Here is a 15,500-nt window from a genome sequence, read left to right as displayed (position 1 = left end):
CCATGGATTGGCAAACGGTATTCGGGCGCACCTTTTAGAATTATTGCAATCAACAGCCCATCACTCAGAGTCTCTTCGGCATTCCTCAGTGCTGTAATAGCCATCTCTGCGCAACTAATATAGTCCCCACAGTCCCTCTTGTTGGTGGCTTTCTGCAGAGAAGCTTCTCTGCTTTCTGCAGAGACGTTAGCTCTGTGTAGAGGCTCATCAGTCGTGGTTCCCCTTTAGTTCGGCAATGCTCCCTCAGTATCTTCAACACTTTTCTCCTATCATCCACTGCTTCTTTCATAATCAGGGAAAGACTTTTGTCATCTAAACCTCTAACAGTTCAGCATAGTCTTCTTCATTTTTAAACTATTATGAATCATCTGGCCTGATCTAAGAAACTGCAACATATTTGTAAAATACACCACAGTAAAACTACTAGGATATGGAAACTGCAATGGATAAACTGTGTTCATACAATCGCTGAGCCACACAGATAGGGAATTGAAAAAGAAGGAGGGGAGGTTGGGGAAGAAGAAAAGGAAAAGGAAGAAGAGGAGGAGAAATGACAGATCAGTAGAACCTTACGTTACGTGTTTACAGCCCACAAAGCAAAACGTCTGAGAGAGCAAAAGCATGTTTAATCTGCACCACCTGGAATTTGAACTCACAGCCTTTCAGGAGCAATGGCAAGTTGTTATCAAGCTGAGCTCCCTCACCTGTGCAGAATTGGGAGGTGACTTCACACTACGATACAGCCAACCACCGGGGTGCAGCAATAACAGCCATATGTGTATTTCAAACTGACGTCAGAAATTTAGTTAAAGACAAAATTCTGAAAATGTGCATACTTCATCTAGACAACAGAAGATAGCTGGAATGTTGTTTTATTTTTATTTTTTTTTTTTTTTTTACAAACATTGATTAATCCACATCATCTACCCTGAGAGCAAAATATTTACATTTATTTACACCAGCTTTATGTAGTGAGAGTTTGCAGTGGCTGTTTAATGCATTTTGATGCACTGTAGGCTCAGTTTTTGATAACTCTAAAATCTGGGTCATGGCTTTTTGTAGGACAGCCTGAAGATACTGTGTAGCAAGTTTGATGTGAATTGAACAAAAAGTGCAGGGGAATTACCTGAATTTCTGGTAATTGTACTCCTGCTTCTTCCAGGTTTTAGGATAAATCTCTTTTACTTTTTCAATGGCCTTCCTGTGATACACACATGCAAACACACAAACAAATACATAGTCAGGTGTATAATCTCTGTAGTGTTGACATGACTTGCTCTGATGAAAGCATAAATAATTGTTAATTTCGGTAGAAGCAGTGATGGTGTTTGCTCTTACTCGCAGCGTTTACAGAGTTCGATGGGTGGAGGGTGGCTTTTCTTGTGGCGAGGCGGTCTGTGGGACGTCACATTGCTAAGGAGACCAAAGAGAACATCAAAACAGGAAAAACAGGACAGGTGGGTAAAAGGTTGATGCCAGGAAATCAAACTAATGATACAATTTGCTCTGAGCCCATTGGCACTGACACAAAGCATTCTGGCTTAAACAGTTAAATAATAACAACAAACATTTTGAACAGAATGACATCCACTTGGATGACTTAGACTCACATGGTGCCTTATGAAATGTATTCACACATGTCTGGACAAAGAGAGCCTCTTTTTCTCAACATCAAAAGTCATTTCACACTCAGTACTTTTTTTCCACAGCTTTGTGCACTCTGGCAAAGAGTGACGTGTGAAGGTTTTTACTTCATTTGGGGAACTCAGTCCCCCATTGATCTTCAGCACACTGTCAGTGGCTCGGTACACAACTGTGATCAAAGCCGTAAGACTTGGGTTGAGACCAAACCTCTTCAGGATCCTCCAAAGGTAGCGATGCTCAACCCTGTTAAAAGTGTTTTCTTGGTTTCTTGGATGAACCTGGCCGTCCAAAACATCACTAATTAAAACAAGTTGTCTACAATAAACTTATATTTGGTATATGCAAGGATCTAAGAAATGCAAAGCATTTGGTAGACCCTTAAGTTACAAATCAGAAAATGTAAACATCATTACACCTGGCTTACTTTCCAGTAACTGATGAAAACAACACATAACAGCATAAAATTACTTAATTGCATTAACAATTTACCCACATCGCCATAACTTTTCAAATGTTGCTGATAATACCACTGAAAAATCAGCAGAGATGCAACAGTTAATCAATTAACTGTTAGATTAATTACCAACTAATCAGTTTAAGTTTTTTTAAGGAAAAAAGGAAAAAATTTCGGATTCCAGCTTCTTATAAATGTGTATGTAAATTTGTTGGTGTCTTTACTCCTCTATGACAGCAATCTGAATATCTTTGGGTTGTAGACAAAACAAGACATATGAGAATGTCATCTTGGGCTTTGGGAAACAGTGATCGGCATTTGTGGTGGTGCTGGTGATATGTAGAAAATCAAATGTCACACTATTTTTGACTAAATACCTCAATATCAATATTGACCAGTGGTGCTTTCACACAATATCTACTCAATGGGATTTTTGATGAATAATCAGTAATGTGTGTAATAGTAACAGTAATGACTTGTTCCTCCTCCTCCCTTCTTTTCAGTTGCAGCTCCAAGTTTTCTTTCTCATGTTTTTTCCTCTTTCATTAAACCATCACTGCTGTTATGCATGGAATTAAACTGGGTCTTGGTGCACACTGCGGTGTGCTGCACTTGTTGCTCTTGAAATACAAATAGGTAAGATGTAGAGGAGGGAAAGTAATCCCTTTTTTGGTATCGATCCTATTGACGCTAGGATTTCAAACATACCTGTTGGGTGTGTTTGATTTTTCGTCACTGAGCATGCAGGCTGGATGGTGCATCAAACCAGTGACTGATTAAGGTAGGTGCAACCTGTTTTCTTTAACTGTGCTGAGGTACAGAAATGCAACTATAATGATGTAATTATTAGTACATCACTTTACCAGTGAAGGTGTAAATTAAATATGTACCTTTCCAAAAATGTCTCTTCTCAGCTGCAACTTCTAATTTTGCTATTTTCTTTTTTTTTACTCCGTAACATCTGCGACATCATATGTAGCAATGTAATACTTAAGACAGAAAATACTGAAGAAAAGTAAAATTAATAATATTTCAAAATAATCAAAAAAGTACACATTTTTACCACTGAGAGTTACAAGCTCAGTGTTTGTTCAGATTAAATTATGTGTCCTCGCGCAATTTTTTGTCCACTTTTTTCCCCACTAAGTGCCTGTTGTCAAAAGTCAAGTTCACAGTCAAACTGCCTGGAGAACAGGCAACAAATATGGCAACTGAAAGGACGTTTTTGTGATTCTGTGAAGTACAAAATTTGCCCTCATGCGACGAGCCTTTGGGCATGAGCAGAGTGCTGCAGTTGGATGTATAACAAGGTCACGGCCAATATGAGTGGAATCCCATGTGCAATGTCTAGGATGGCAACGTGTGGCAACAGGCTAGTTTCTCTAAAAAGAAAATAACATTTCATCCCATTAATGGCCTAATTGACTGGATGTATTAACCCTGCATAGATATGTCTACCATTGTGAATTTGGGGAAAGGAAAAGAGGAGTTGCACTTTGCAAGGCTGGTTAGTTTTATTTTGTCGACTTGGTACCCTGCAGCAGAACACAAAGGAGAAAGTTAGCGAAGTGGAAGCAAAGATAAGCTACTCCGAAAAGCTAAAAACACAAGTTCTCAGCCACCGAGTCGTCATCAGTGTGACGGGGCCTGCTGGACATCAGCAGCTACAGGGAGCCATCGGCCCACACTGTGAAGACCCATCAACTGGCCAACGACCTGAATATGTTTTATTTATTATATTTATTTTAAACTGCACCACAATAGTTTGATTTAATTGCCTTGAGATGACTATGACATGGATAAATGAGAATATCCGCAGATGTATCTGTATCTGTTCAACAACAATATTATTTGTTTGTGTATGTGCATTTGGATAGAAGACCATCAGTGGGCATGGTCACACTGCATCGACAAACTGGAAGTCACTTAAATCAGCAAATGTTGCATTTTCTAACCTAAATTTCAAATAATAATATCAAATTGATTTAATCATGGCATATAATCAATTATAAAAAAAAAATATATATACACATTCTCATACTGTACTTTTCATCTCTCTTTCCCCTGTCTTATTTGTATCTAAACTACATTTCATAAATTGTCTGAACCCCACCATGATGGATGGATGGATGGATGGATGGATGGATATAAATATATGCCTATTTCTCACACTGAAGCTATCATCCAAGATTTATGATGATTGGATGAATCATTAATGATTATGGCCAAGTTATTGCTAGGCGACACCATTTGCAAAGGTTTTTGATTGATAGCGGCCATGTTTTTTGTTTGTTCGTTTGTTTGTTTGTTTTTTTATTTTGCTTACAAATGTGCATCTCAGTTTGGCGTTGATAGAGTCAAAATCAAAAAAGTATATTAATTTTACTGTTTTTCACAAAATCCTTACCACAGATGTATTAGGGTTCTGCCCCTTTGGGCTATTTGTTATATGAAGTGTAAAGAAAAAAGAATCAATGGAGGAATGCTTATAATAGTGCTATGCAAACTATGTCAATAAATCAGTGGCTCATATGGTGTTCCAGCCAAATGTGTGGTTTGCCGAGAAATAGCTTACTGCATAAATCTTGGCAGGTTTTGGACACTTTGTGACTCAATGACATTAAATCATGGAAGCTGAGATGCCTGGAGAAAAGCTTTTTTCCCTGGTTAGACACTTGAATTCCACTCCAGCTGCTGATCACATACAAACAACTTTTTTTGTGATAAATATTTATTCACTTTACCTGCATTTTCCATTTCATCTCATGTTGCTCACCAAAAAAAACACACACACAAACATTCACATAACTCTAAAGGGTTGATGCTCGAATGTTTGGTCTGGAGAAATAAGTCCCACCTTACCATGTTGTGATTGGTGAAAGCACAAAACGTTGTTTGTCCAGTCATGGCAAACAAAGGGCCAGGGGCCTTGAAATCCCAGGATAAAAACAGACAAAATCCACAGCTCCACATCTAGGGGTTTGTAGACACTTGAGAAAAGCAGACAGAGGGCCCTTGGCCATGGGCAGTAGGCATGTAGCTGTGGACTCAATGCATATTGCTGAGATGCAATGACTGCAGTCAAAATCAACACTCTTTGTCTCCTGGCGAAACAAAGTCTTTCAAAGTCCTACCCCATCCCTCCAGACCATCCATTCCAGCATCAACCATTCCACAAGCTAGCCCCAAACAGTTCTCGAGTTTGGTCACAACAGCTTGTACATTATTACTGTGGATAAGAAAATCACTGTTAAGACTCGATAAGTATAAAGGCAATACTCCCAGTTACACAAGACCCACTCAAAAACATAAAAGACACATTGTAACAATGACAATGACAAGCCCCAACCAATACATTCATCCTTGTACTTGTGAGAGTTTTAAAATCAGGCAAAGAGACCAATTTACGTGGTTTCAAATCTTTTTGATGGTTATTCCAAGTGAGAGGAGTGGAGCACATAAGAGATTTTTTTCCCAGCTCAGTCTGAGCACTAGGAACAGACAACAAAACTGAGTCTTGAGATCTCAGACTATAGCTACAGTCAGATCTCTGTTCAATCAAAGTACAAATGTACGTAGGGAGTTTACCCAGTATGAACAAATACCAGTGATTGAGCCTACAAAAGGTCAAAGAAGGCCAACCAGCCCTAGAATAAAGCGTAGAGTGATGAGTCAGGCCTTTACAATTTGCAACAAATCTCAGTGCACTATGATATGCAGTATCTAACATGTGCAAACAATATGCAGAAGTGGAACATTTAAATCAAAATAACCTCCAGCAGACACCAGCTGAACATTTGTGGTGATAAACACAGCTTTTTACACACAGCAAGAGTGTTTTTGTAACGTTGTCTTATGATTGTTGCATTTTGATTTCAGTGCAAATGTTTTGGCTACTGATGAGCCAAGTCAGTATTCCATGTAAGTCCATCCACAACAGTTTGTTCCTGTCCAGTCAGCTGCCACTGGGTATAGGAACTACTTTCCACCTGGTCCACAGTCTCCCAGGTGAAGCCTCAAAACCCCCTGACTGTGCAGCTTCAACAAGAGGTCAAACTCAGCTGGCATGGCGTGAAATTTTTGCTTAGCTTTCATGTCATCATAGTAGTGGTTAGTCAGGGCATAGAGTCCATGTGGGTGATTACTGAAAGGCCAGAACCCGTAAAGATGCACATCAGCACAGATTTCCAGCGCCAGGCTAACCATCATTATTCCAGTGCTGAGCCTCATTTCTTGTAAGCCTTGGGAGCGCCAGAACTGGGCCAGACTCTTGAGGTAGTCAGGGTTGAAGAAGACAGCCCGTGTGGGGCTTTCAAATTCCAAAGTGGTGTAGGCAGCCCGCAGGCACACAGGAGTGGAGAAGCCAAAGGAGAAGGCGGGAAGGAGCAGCAGTGAGTTGCCGTAGGTACGCAGACTCTCCACAAACGGACGTCGATACCCATTTAGAGACCCATACCTGAAAATAATAAAAATCTTAATAAGATAAGACAAGCAACACAACAAAAGAAACATTACAAGGTCCTTGCTCACTTATTTCGGAGAATTGTTGGGTTTGCTGTCACAAGGTCAGTCTTGATGCCCACATCTTCCTCATAGCCATTTTCCAAAGGAGGCAGGTTGCACCTGCAAAAAGAAGACTTAGGCCCTTTCTACATGTGTACAGATATCTTTTAAAATTGATACACTCCTCTCCTACACTCCTCTTTAAAGAAATAATTCTGTCCACATACTAAGTTTAAGTGTAATGTAGTCATTGGTCTAACCAAACCAGTTGTCCGCCATTGTTGTTGTTTGTAGCATATGCTTATTTCATAAAGTAACAATTGGCATGTGCAAATTTAGGACATTACATCACCATTTCCCAAACACTCCACATGTCCCCACAGATAAACAGATACCAGAGTTTTAAAAAAAATATGCTCCTTCGAAGGTGTTTTGTGACCTTAAACTGTGTTTCCATGTAGACGAGATGCCAAAATGTATAGGCCAATATTAGGGATGTCCCGATCAAGTTTTTTGCCCCCAGTCTCAATCCAAGTCATCCAGGCTGCCATCAGCCCTTCAGTCCACTACATCGGCCACCTTTCTCACCTGATAACAAACTGAGCTGAATCGATCATCTTTCCACAGCCGCTGTCGCTCAGGATCCCTCCGTTCCCGACAACAGCACACGTGTCCCATCTTTTGTTTTGAAACGGATGCTCCTGGAACAAACACCACCAAAAATTGTTCAATATGAAAAAAAAAAAGTTTTCTTTATATCTTAAAGCCGTAAACCATGCTGGGTAGTCGTGTGTGTCAAAGAGCCTGTATGTAAATAGACACATGACCTTCGGCAGAACTTGGAGAAGAAAATGAAAATGATATATCCTTTGTGGTAAAACATTAAGATACCAAACAAGCAGCTGGTAAAATTCATGGAGGACAAACATACCTTTGCAAAGGTACTGAAAATCTCCTGGGTCACGTTGAGGGTCCTCTTCCTTTCCCCGTCATACACAATCTTGGATCCCACCGGAGTGTTGGCCTGAGTAATGATGGCCTTGTCAAAACCATTGCACTCGATGCTCAGCTGTAATCTGGGGAACCCAAATGTATTTGTTCAGTAATAAACAAAATAGTCAGAGGCAGTCTTGGAGGCTTTATGTGAAATTCCTCTGTTTACCATATCTCACATGACCATCCAAATTAACTATTCCAATATGTTATTTCAGAGGCCTTGGAAAGTTCAATCAATATTTCTGAACATGTGCTTTTCTCTCTCAAAGCCAGAAACCAGAGGAGAAAGTTTCAAACTTCTGATGTCATACGGTATAAAGTCTGAAGCTGCTCCACCTGGTGCTCTCAGTATCATCCATAACATCTTTCTCAGTTTATTGTCTATGGAGCAGCTCCAAACATTACACCATACGACATCACAAATTTGAGCTTTAGCATTCTAGTTTTCAAATTTGGGAGAGATTTGTTAACTTTTACAAATATTTTGGACTGTCTGAGATCAGAAGAACAAAATATATTAATTTTAAAATGAAGTTCCCCTTTAAGATGTTTTATATTTAGACCTGTTAGAAGGAGATTCAGTCCTCCTCATATGTTTCATAGCCTACTGTACATTTTGTAGTATTTTGGTCCCTATATTGATTATATCAGAAAGCAAATGGACCCAGTGATGTGATTCATGTGCAGTTTATTTGAACTAGCTTTTAAATCATACTCATTGTATGTATCTGGACAGTGAGTGACAAAGTGCGGACAAATTTATGCCTGTATGGACTAAAGACTGGAGATGCAGCGTATCTGTGCATGCATGGACAATTATTTGCAAAAGTTTAGTTATTTTGTTGCAATATTTAAGTTAAAATGAATTCAGAATAATTTACCTGAATTTTTGGTAACTGACTTCCTGCTTTTTCCAGGTTTGAGAGTAACGCTCTTTCACTTTGTCGATGACCTCCCTGTGACACACACAAACGCATGCACACGGTTAGTGCTGGCATGACCTGATCTGATAAAGATACGAACAAAAATGTCTCTTGAGATGTAGCGATAATGTTTGCTCTCACTTGCAGCCTTCACAGAGTTCAGAGGGCGGAGGATGGCTTTTCTTTTGAGGAGGTGGTCTGTGACGTTCATTGCTGTGGAGCGAACAAGAGAGAAACAGGACAAGTGAGATAAATATTGATGCAGGAAATAAAACTTAAAATTGAACTGGCTCTGAGCTCAATTTGTCTTCGCTTCATGATAGAATCTGAGTCCGATTTATACACCAAGTACATACAAGCAGGGATGGGCAGTATTTCTATTACTTGTATTTAAAATATGTATTTCAATTACATTTGAGTATTTTGTAATTTGTATTTGATAAGGCCAATAAAAAGCAAATGTAAGTTGTAACAAAATACTTTGTTACACTTTGGGTTGAGTAATTTTGTATTTAAAATACTCAGAATACTTTCTCCACAAATCTAAAAAACAAAAATAATAGGCTACACATTCTTATAGTATTGGATGTAACAATATTTTTTACTTTTTTTAAAAGTATTTTTATCTATATGTTTTTTTAAACTTGGGCCATTCAATGTGCCCTTCAGTGACATAGTGGTCTGTTTTACTGGACTGTGCATAACATAGGAAATTGTATGTTGTTGTGGTTGATGCTTGGGATGAGTATGCTACAAATGAATTGCCTCACATGGGATCAAGACAGCTGTCTGAATCTAAATCTGAATCAGTAAATAATATTTTAGGGTAGCCTACATGTCCCCAGCCTTTTTTCCTCTTTTTCATTTGAAAAAAGTTGAACACAGGGCTCCAAAGGCTCCAAATTAGACAGCAAACAAGTTAGCTAGCTACAGTAGCTACAGTATCTTGCTGCTGTTTAGCTAGACCGTTGGTGGACAGTTCACAGCACAGCTAGACTAGACTTGCCAGGTATGCTGCTCACGTGGATGGACCCACACTACCAGTAGACTACCTTGCTGCTCATGTCTTCCAAGTTCAACAGATTGTCTGTCAAGGTATTTTATCTGAGTGTGACAGATGTCAGCTGGCTTGATGTATGATTTATGTCAGGGTCTGGCTACATAGCCTATTTTATAAATACATGGTGATGATAGTCATAATATCAAGCTTGTGATGCTTATGCTAACTGTCCTGGTTAGTGCATTACTCATGGTCTCAAATTTTGAGCATTTTTGGTCAAGAACTTTTTGAGTTATTCACGAAAAGCTTTGTGGACCAACTGACCAACCAAGCGACCGAAAGAGTAACCTATAGAGCTGAGTGTCGCTGCTAAAAAGAAAAAGAAAAAAAGTTTTTTTTGTAGGCCTATTTGAAAATAAAAAATACATGTATTTTATTATGATACATTTTCTGGCACCAGTATTTTGTATTTTATTTTGATACATTTATTTGAGGGGTATTTTGTATTTTGTACCAAAAAACATTTTGATGTATTTTTGCCCATCTCTGCATACAAGAAATTTGACTCCAGTCTTGAATTTACATCCATTAAAAGTGCTTGTCAAAGTGTTATTGGACGTGTCTGAGGACATAATGGAAAAGACCCTACAGAGAAATGAAATGTTTTTCCTTATTGTAACTGGATGGTTAGTGGGATATTCCCTGCAGTGTGATCTGTCCAAGTGTCTTGTGTCCCTAATCACGTGCAGAGCAATCTGGAAATCCATCGGTAAAAAAAAAAAAATATATATATATATGCATATATATATATATATTCTTCCTTTACCTCTGGAGGCAATGCCAGTAATTTTTCAACTAACGGAAGTGCAGGGGCCTCGGGGAACAGCAGAGTTTAGCTATATGTATATATATATATATATATATATATATATATATGTATGTATATATATATATGTATATGTATATGTATATATATGTATATGTATGTATGTATGTATATATATATATATATGTACGTATGTATATATACAGTACAGGCCAAAAGTTTGGACACACCTTCTCATTCAATGCGTTTTCTTTATTTTCATGACTATTTACATTGTAGATTCTCACTGAAGGCATCAAAACTATGAATGAACACATGTGGAGTTATGTACTTAACAAAAAAAGGTGAAATAACTGAAAACATGTTTTATATTCTAGTTTCTTCAAAATAGCCACCCTTTGCTCTGATTACTGCTTTGCACACTCTTGGCATTCTCTCTATGAGCTTCAAGAGGTAGTCACCTGAAATGGTTTCCACTTCACAGGTGTGCCTTATCAGGGTTAATTTGTGGAATTTCTTGCTTTATCAATGGGGTTGGGACCATCAGTTGTGTTGTGCAGAAGTCAGGTTAATACACAGCCGACAGCCCTATTGGACAACTGTTAAAATTCATATTATGGCAAGAACCAATCAGCTAACTAAAGAAAAACGAGTGGCCATTATTACTTTAAGAAATGAAGCTCAGTCAGTCGGGAAAATTGCAAAAACTTTAAATGTGTCCCCAAGTGGAGTCGCAAAAACCATCAAGCGCTACAACGAAACTGGCACACATGAGGACCGACCCAGGAAAGGAAGACCAAGAGTCACCTCTGCTTCTGAGGATAAGTTCATCCGAGTCACCAGCCTCAGAAATCGCAAGTTAACAGCAGCTCAGATCAGAGACCAGATGAATGCCACACTGAGTTCTAGCAGCAGACCCATCTCTAGAACAAGTGTTAAGAGGAGACTGCGCGAATCAGGCCTTCATGGTCAAATAGCTGCTAGGAAACCACTGCTAAGGAGAGGCAACAAGCAGAAGAGATTTGTTTGGGCCAAGAAACACAAGGAATGGACATTAGACCAGTGGAAATCTGTGCTTTGGTCTGATGAGTCCAAATTTGAGATCTTTGGTTCCAACCGCCGTGTCTTTGTGAGACGCAGAAAAAGTGAACGGATGGATTCCACATGCCTGGTTCCCACTGTGAAGCATGGAGGAGGAGGTGTGATGGTGTGGGGGTGTTTTGCTGGTGACACTGTTGGGGATTTATTCAAAATTGAAGGCACACTGAACCAGCATGGCTACCACAGCATCCTGCAGCGACATGCCATCCCATCCGGTTTGCGTTTAGTTGGACAATCATTTATTTTTCAACAGGACAATGACCCCAAACACACCTCCAGGCTGTGTAAGGGCTATTTGACCAAGAAGGAGAGTGATGGAGTGCTGCGGCAGATGACCTGGCCTCCACAGTCACCGGACCTGAACCCAATCGAGATGGTTTGGGGTGAGCTGGACCGCAGAGTGAAGGCAAAGGGGCCAACAAGTGCTAAACACCTCTGGGAACTCCTTCAAGACTGTTGGAAAACCATTTCAGGTGACTACCTCTTGAAGCTCATCCAGAGAATGCCAAGAGTGTGCAAAGCAGTAATCAGAGCAAAGGGTGGCTATTTTGAAGAAACTAGAATATAAAACATGTTTTCAGTTATTTCACCTTTTTTTGTTAAGTACATAACTCCACATGTGTTCATTCATAGTTTTGATGCCTTCAGTGAGAATCTACAATGTAAATTGTCATGAAAATAAAGAAAACGTATGTATATGTATATATATATATATATATATATATATACATACATATACATATATATATATATATATATATATATATATATATATATATATACACATACATACATATATATATATATATATATATATATATATATATATATATATACATATATGTTCCCCGAGGCCCCTGCACTTCCGTTAGTTGAAAAATTACTGGCATTGCCTCCAGAGGTAAAGGAAGAATATATATATATATATATGTATATATATATTTTTTTTTTTTACCGATGGATTTCCAGCTTGCTCTGCACGTGATTAGGGACACAAGACACTTGGACAGATCACACTGCAGGGAATATCCCACTAACCATCCAGTTACATCCAGTTATATATATATATATATATATATATATATATCACATTATTCATGTCACTATATCATCGTTTAGACACCGTTTGTAAAGTATAAACACATATGATAAACACAATGATTGAACAAACATTACTATTTCTGTGTGCACGTTTTGTAATTAATAACATGGTTATCATAGGTTAGCTGGGCTAACCGTTAGCTGTTAGCCGTTAGCCGTTAGCGGTGTCTGTAATAATTCAGTAACTCAATAAACGGTCCGTGAAAAAAATATTTTAGTTACAACATGATTGAGCTAGCAAAGCAGTTTTGCGTTGCTATGTGTGGTATTTAATTTAATTTAATTTAATTTAATTTAATTTTTTTTAAATTTTATATACTTTATTAATCACTGAGGGGAAATTCAATTTTTCAATTTTTTACTCTGTTGTCAATTACACACAGGTCCCAACACATACATGCACAAACTGGACCTATACACGCACTAAGTGGCAAGATATCAGAGTGGGCTGCCCATGACAGGCGCTCTGAGCGGTTGGGGGGTTTGGTGCCTTGCTCAGCGGCACCTCGGCAGTGCCCAGGAGGTGAACTGGCACCTCTCCAGCTACCAGTCCACGCTCCATATTTTTGGTCTGGACGGGGACTTTAACGGGCAGCCCTCCGGTTCCCAACCCAAGTCCCTATGGACTGAGCTACTGCTGCCCAATTTATTCAGTTTTGGGAAATCACGATGTCTAGAAAGCATCAGCTGACAGGGACAGCTAACAGCAGCAGCAAAGCTAACATCAGGACGTCATCTGTTAAAAGCCTCCCATTGTCGGATACGACATGAAACTACTCCAGTTAGCTCAATCATGTTGTAACTAAGACATCTGCTGGAATTTATATTTTTTTCATGTTTACGAGAGGGCGTTTTGGGTGGAGCGGCCGCCATGGACGAGGAGCTTGCTGTTTCTGTAGGTACACATTTCCTGGGGACACCTGCATGTCTCGGCCCCGTCCCCTCCATTGTGATTGGCTAAAGCGCAGCATCATTCAAACCCAATGTGGAAAAGTCTGAGATTTCAGTGCGAGACTTTTTCTTGAGCCAAACTTGGTTCCACACACTAACAGACTGAATCAGCAGAAGGTAAGAAAGGCATTTCATTTTTTTCTGTAGGGTCTTTTCTGTAATGTTGTCAGACACTTAAAAAATAATCTGAGCATGCAAGAAGACACACCAAAGCAAAAACAAAGAGCTAGCTGTAACAAGAGCCAACTGTTGCATTACCTGTGTCTCAGCCAATAAGCTGCACATGAACACACCGCAAAGACTACAGCCAACTAGCACGCACATTTGGCACACTAGTATTTTGTATTCGTCATTCAAAAAGGAAAACTGGAAAACCGCATGACACTAGTTAGCCAGCCAACATTGACGGAGAGGGTCTTTTCTTCCAGTGAAATAGAGTACTGTGACTCAAGGCTCAAGCATTTCATCACGCACACACCTTGTAACAGGGACGCACTTGAAACTGAAAGAAGTTACTTATCTTTCCTACCTAGCAGCCAAAGGAATTTTCTGTTAAAGAGGAAATTATTCTTGCTTATTCTTCAAAACTGCAGTTGTGGTTGTTCACAGGTTTATCTTTTAAGTTAACTGTGAAACAATGCCTGCAGCTACAACATTAATTTGACTTAAAACCAGTTGTATCAGAAGTCTATCAAGCTGCAACCTCTTGGGCGAAAAAATGAAGTTAATCGGGGAGTGCCAAAAACTGCAGTTCATTGAATGGCACCTCAAGGCTGGCTCCAAAACAATCAGTCATCATGTGCCCCCATGTTAAAATGCTGGTTGTTTACAGCCTGATACAAAAAAACAGTTTGGGTCTCTATAGCTAATTTCAACAGTCTTGACAACTGTATGGGGGTGAATTTTAATAACTCACTTGTATTTTATTTGCTGAACTTGAGGCTTCAAAATGAATGGGTGATGTCACAATAGCTAACATTATTCATAGTCTATAGTCTATGGTTTTTATGTAGTCAGCTGTGTGGCTCCATTTGCATGACTAACTTTGATAAACAGAGTAGAGTGAGACTGCTTCTTTACTACATTTCAGGAGGCTCATCGTGTGTCCAAGTGTTGTAATATCTGTGGTCTGTGGTACGTGTGCTTGTGCAGTTATGTATCCTCTTCTCTTGCAGTTATTGTGTTTCAAAAAGATTAAGTCCCAGTTTTAGAACTCTAAACCCACAACCTATGGTATATTGGTATTACTGTAAATGTCAGAGTGTGTCAGCTAAACATCCTTTCATTTCAGGTGGGTATTCGTGTGATTGCCTCTCACACGTCGCGTTCAATGACTCTTAAGGTTTCAGTGTGAGGGTTTCTGCCATGTCTGTTTAAAAATATTTTGATTTTTCTCACAGACACTTCTAAAGGCAATAACTTTTTTACACTATTATAAAACAACTAGCCTGTCAATTATTTTGCATTGAAGAAGTTATGCTTTCCAATAATATTTAAGTTTCCATGCTAGTATCTTTACTCTTAGATTGCTTCATGTAGTGAGATAACTCATTGTATTGACGTACATATACACATAGTGCCTTATGAGACATATTCACTTACACCTGGGTTAAAAGGGTTAAATCAGCCTCTATTTCTCACACGAACTACACCTTTCACGGCTATGTGACATGAGTGGAAAAACTGTATAACAATATATTCTCCCACTCTAGTCTTGTAGCCTTGTCAAACCCCAGCATGCCTCTTTATCATGCCTCTGACTATCTTTTTACCCCCATTAACACACCTTCAGCACCAGAAATACAAAAATCTGTTCTAGGTGGTTGGGAAAGGTAGCTTTACACTTACCTGCTGTTGACCATGGACCAGAGGAGAGTGGTCAGCAGGGTCCCCAAACAAATGAAAGTGAACATTAAAGAGAAGTGTGACTTCAAATGCTGTCCCCTCATAACCGTCCCCTCTTGCTAAATGTTAGCCCCTTCACCTTTTGTTCTCACACTC

General features: G+C 39.2%; 1 protein-coding gene across 1 annotated transcript; it reads right to left on the bottom strand.

The window, feature by feature from the left end:
- Nucleotides 1-5,697: 5,697 nt before the first annotated feature.
- LOC125879983 (alpha-2,8-sialyltransferase 8E-like) lies at nucleotides 5,698-15,500 on the bottom strand. The gene is made up of 7 exons (XM_049562186.1): nucleotides 15,348-15,500; nucleotides 8,662-8,733; nucleotides 8,479-8,553; nucleotides 7,533-7,677; nucleotides 7,190-7,302; nucleotides 6,629-6,721; nucleotides 5,698-6,554 (listed from the first exon to the last, which is right to left on the bottom strand). The coding sequence occupies exons 1-7, from the start codon at nucleotides 15,446-15,448 to the stop codon at nucleotides 6,077-6,079; spliced, it is 1,077 nt and encodes a 358-aa protein (XP_049418143.1). The 5' UTR covers nucleotides 15,449-15,500; the 3' UTR covers nucleotides 5,698-6,076.

The sequence above is a fragment of the Epinephelus fuscoguttatus genome, linkage group LG19 (genome assembly GCF_011397635.1).
Source record: "Epinephelus fuscoguttatus linkage group LG19, E.fuscoguttatus.final_Chr_v1".
Taxonomy (NCBI): domain Eukaryota; kingdom Metazoa; phylum Chordata; class Actinopteri; order Perciformes; family Serranidae; genus Epinephelus; species Epinephelus fuscoguttatus.
This window is presented reverse-complemented; position numbering and strand designations above follow the sequence as displayed.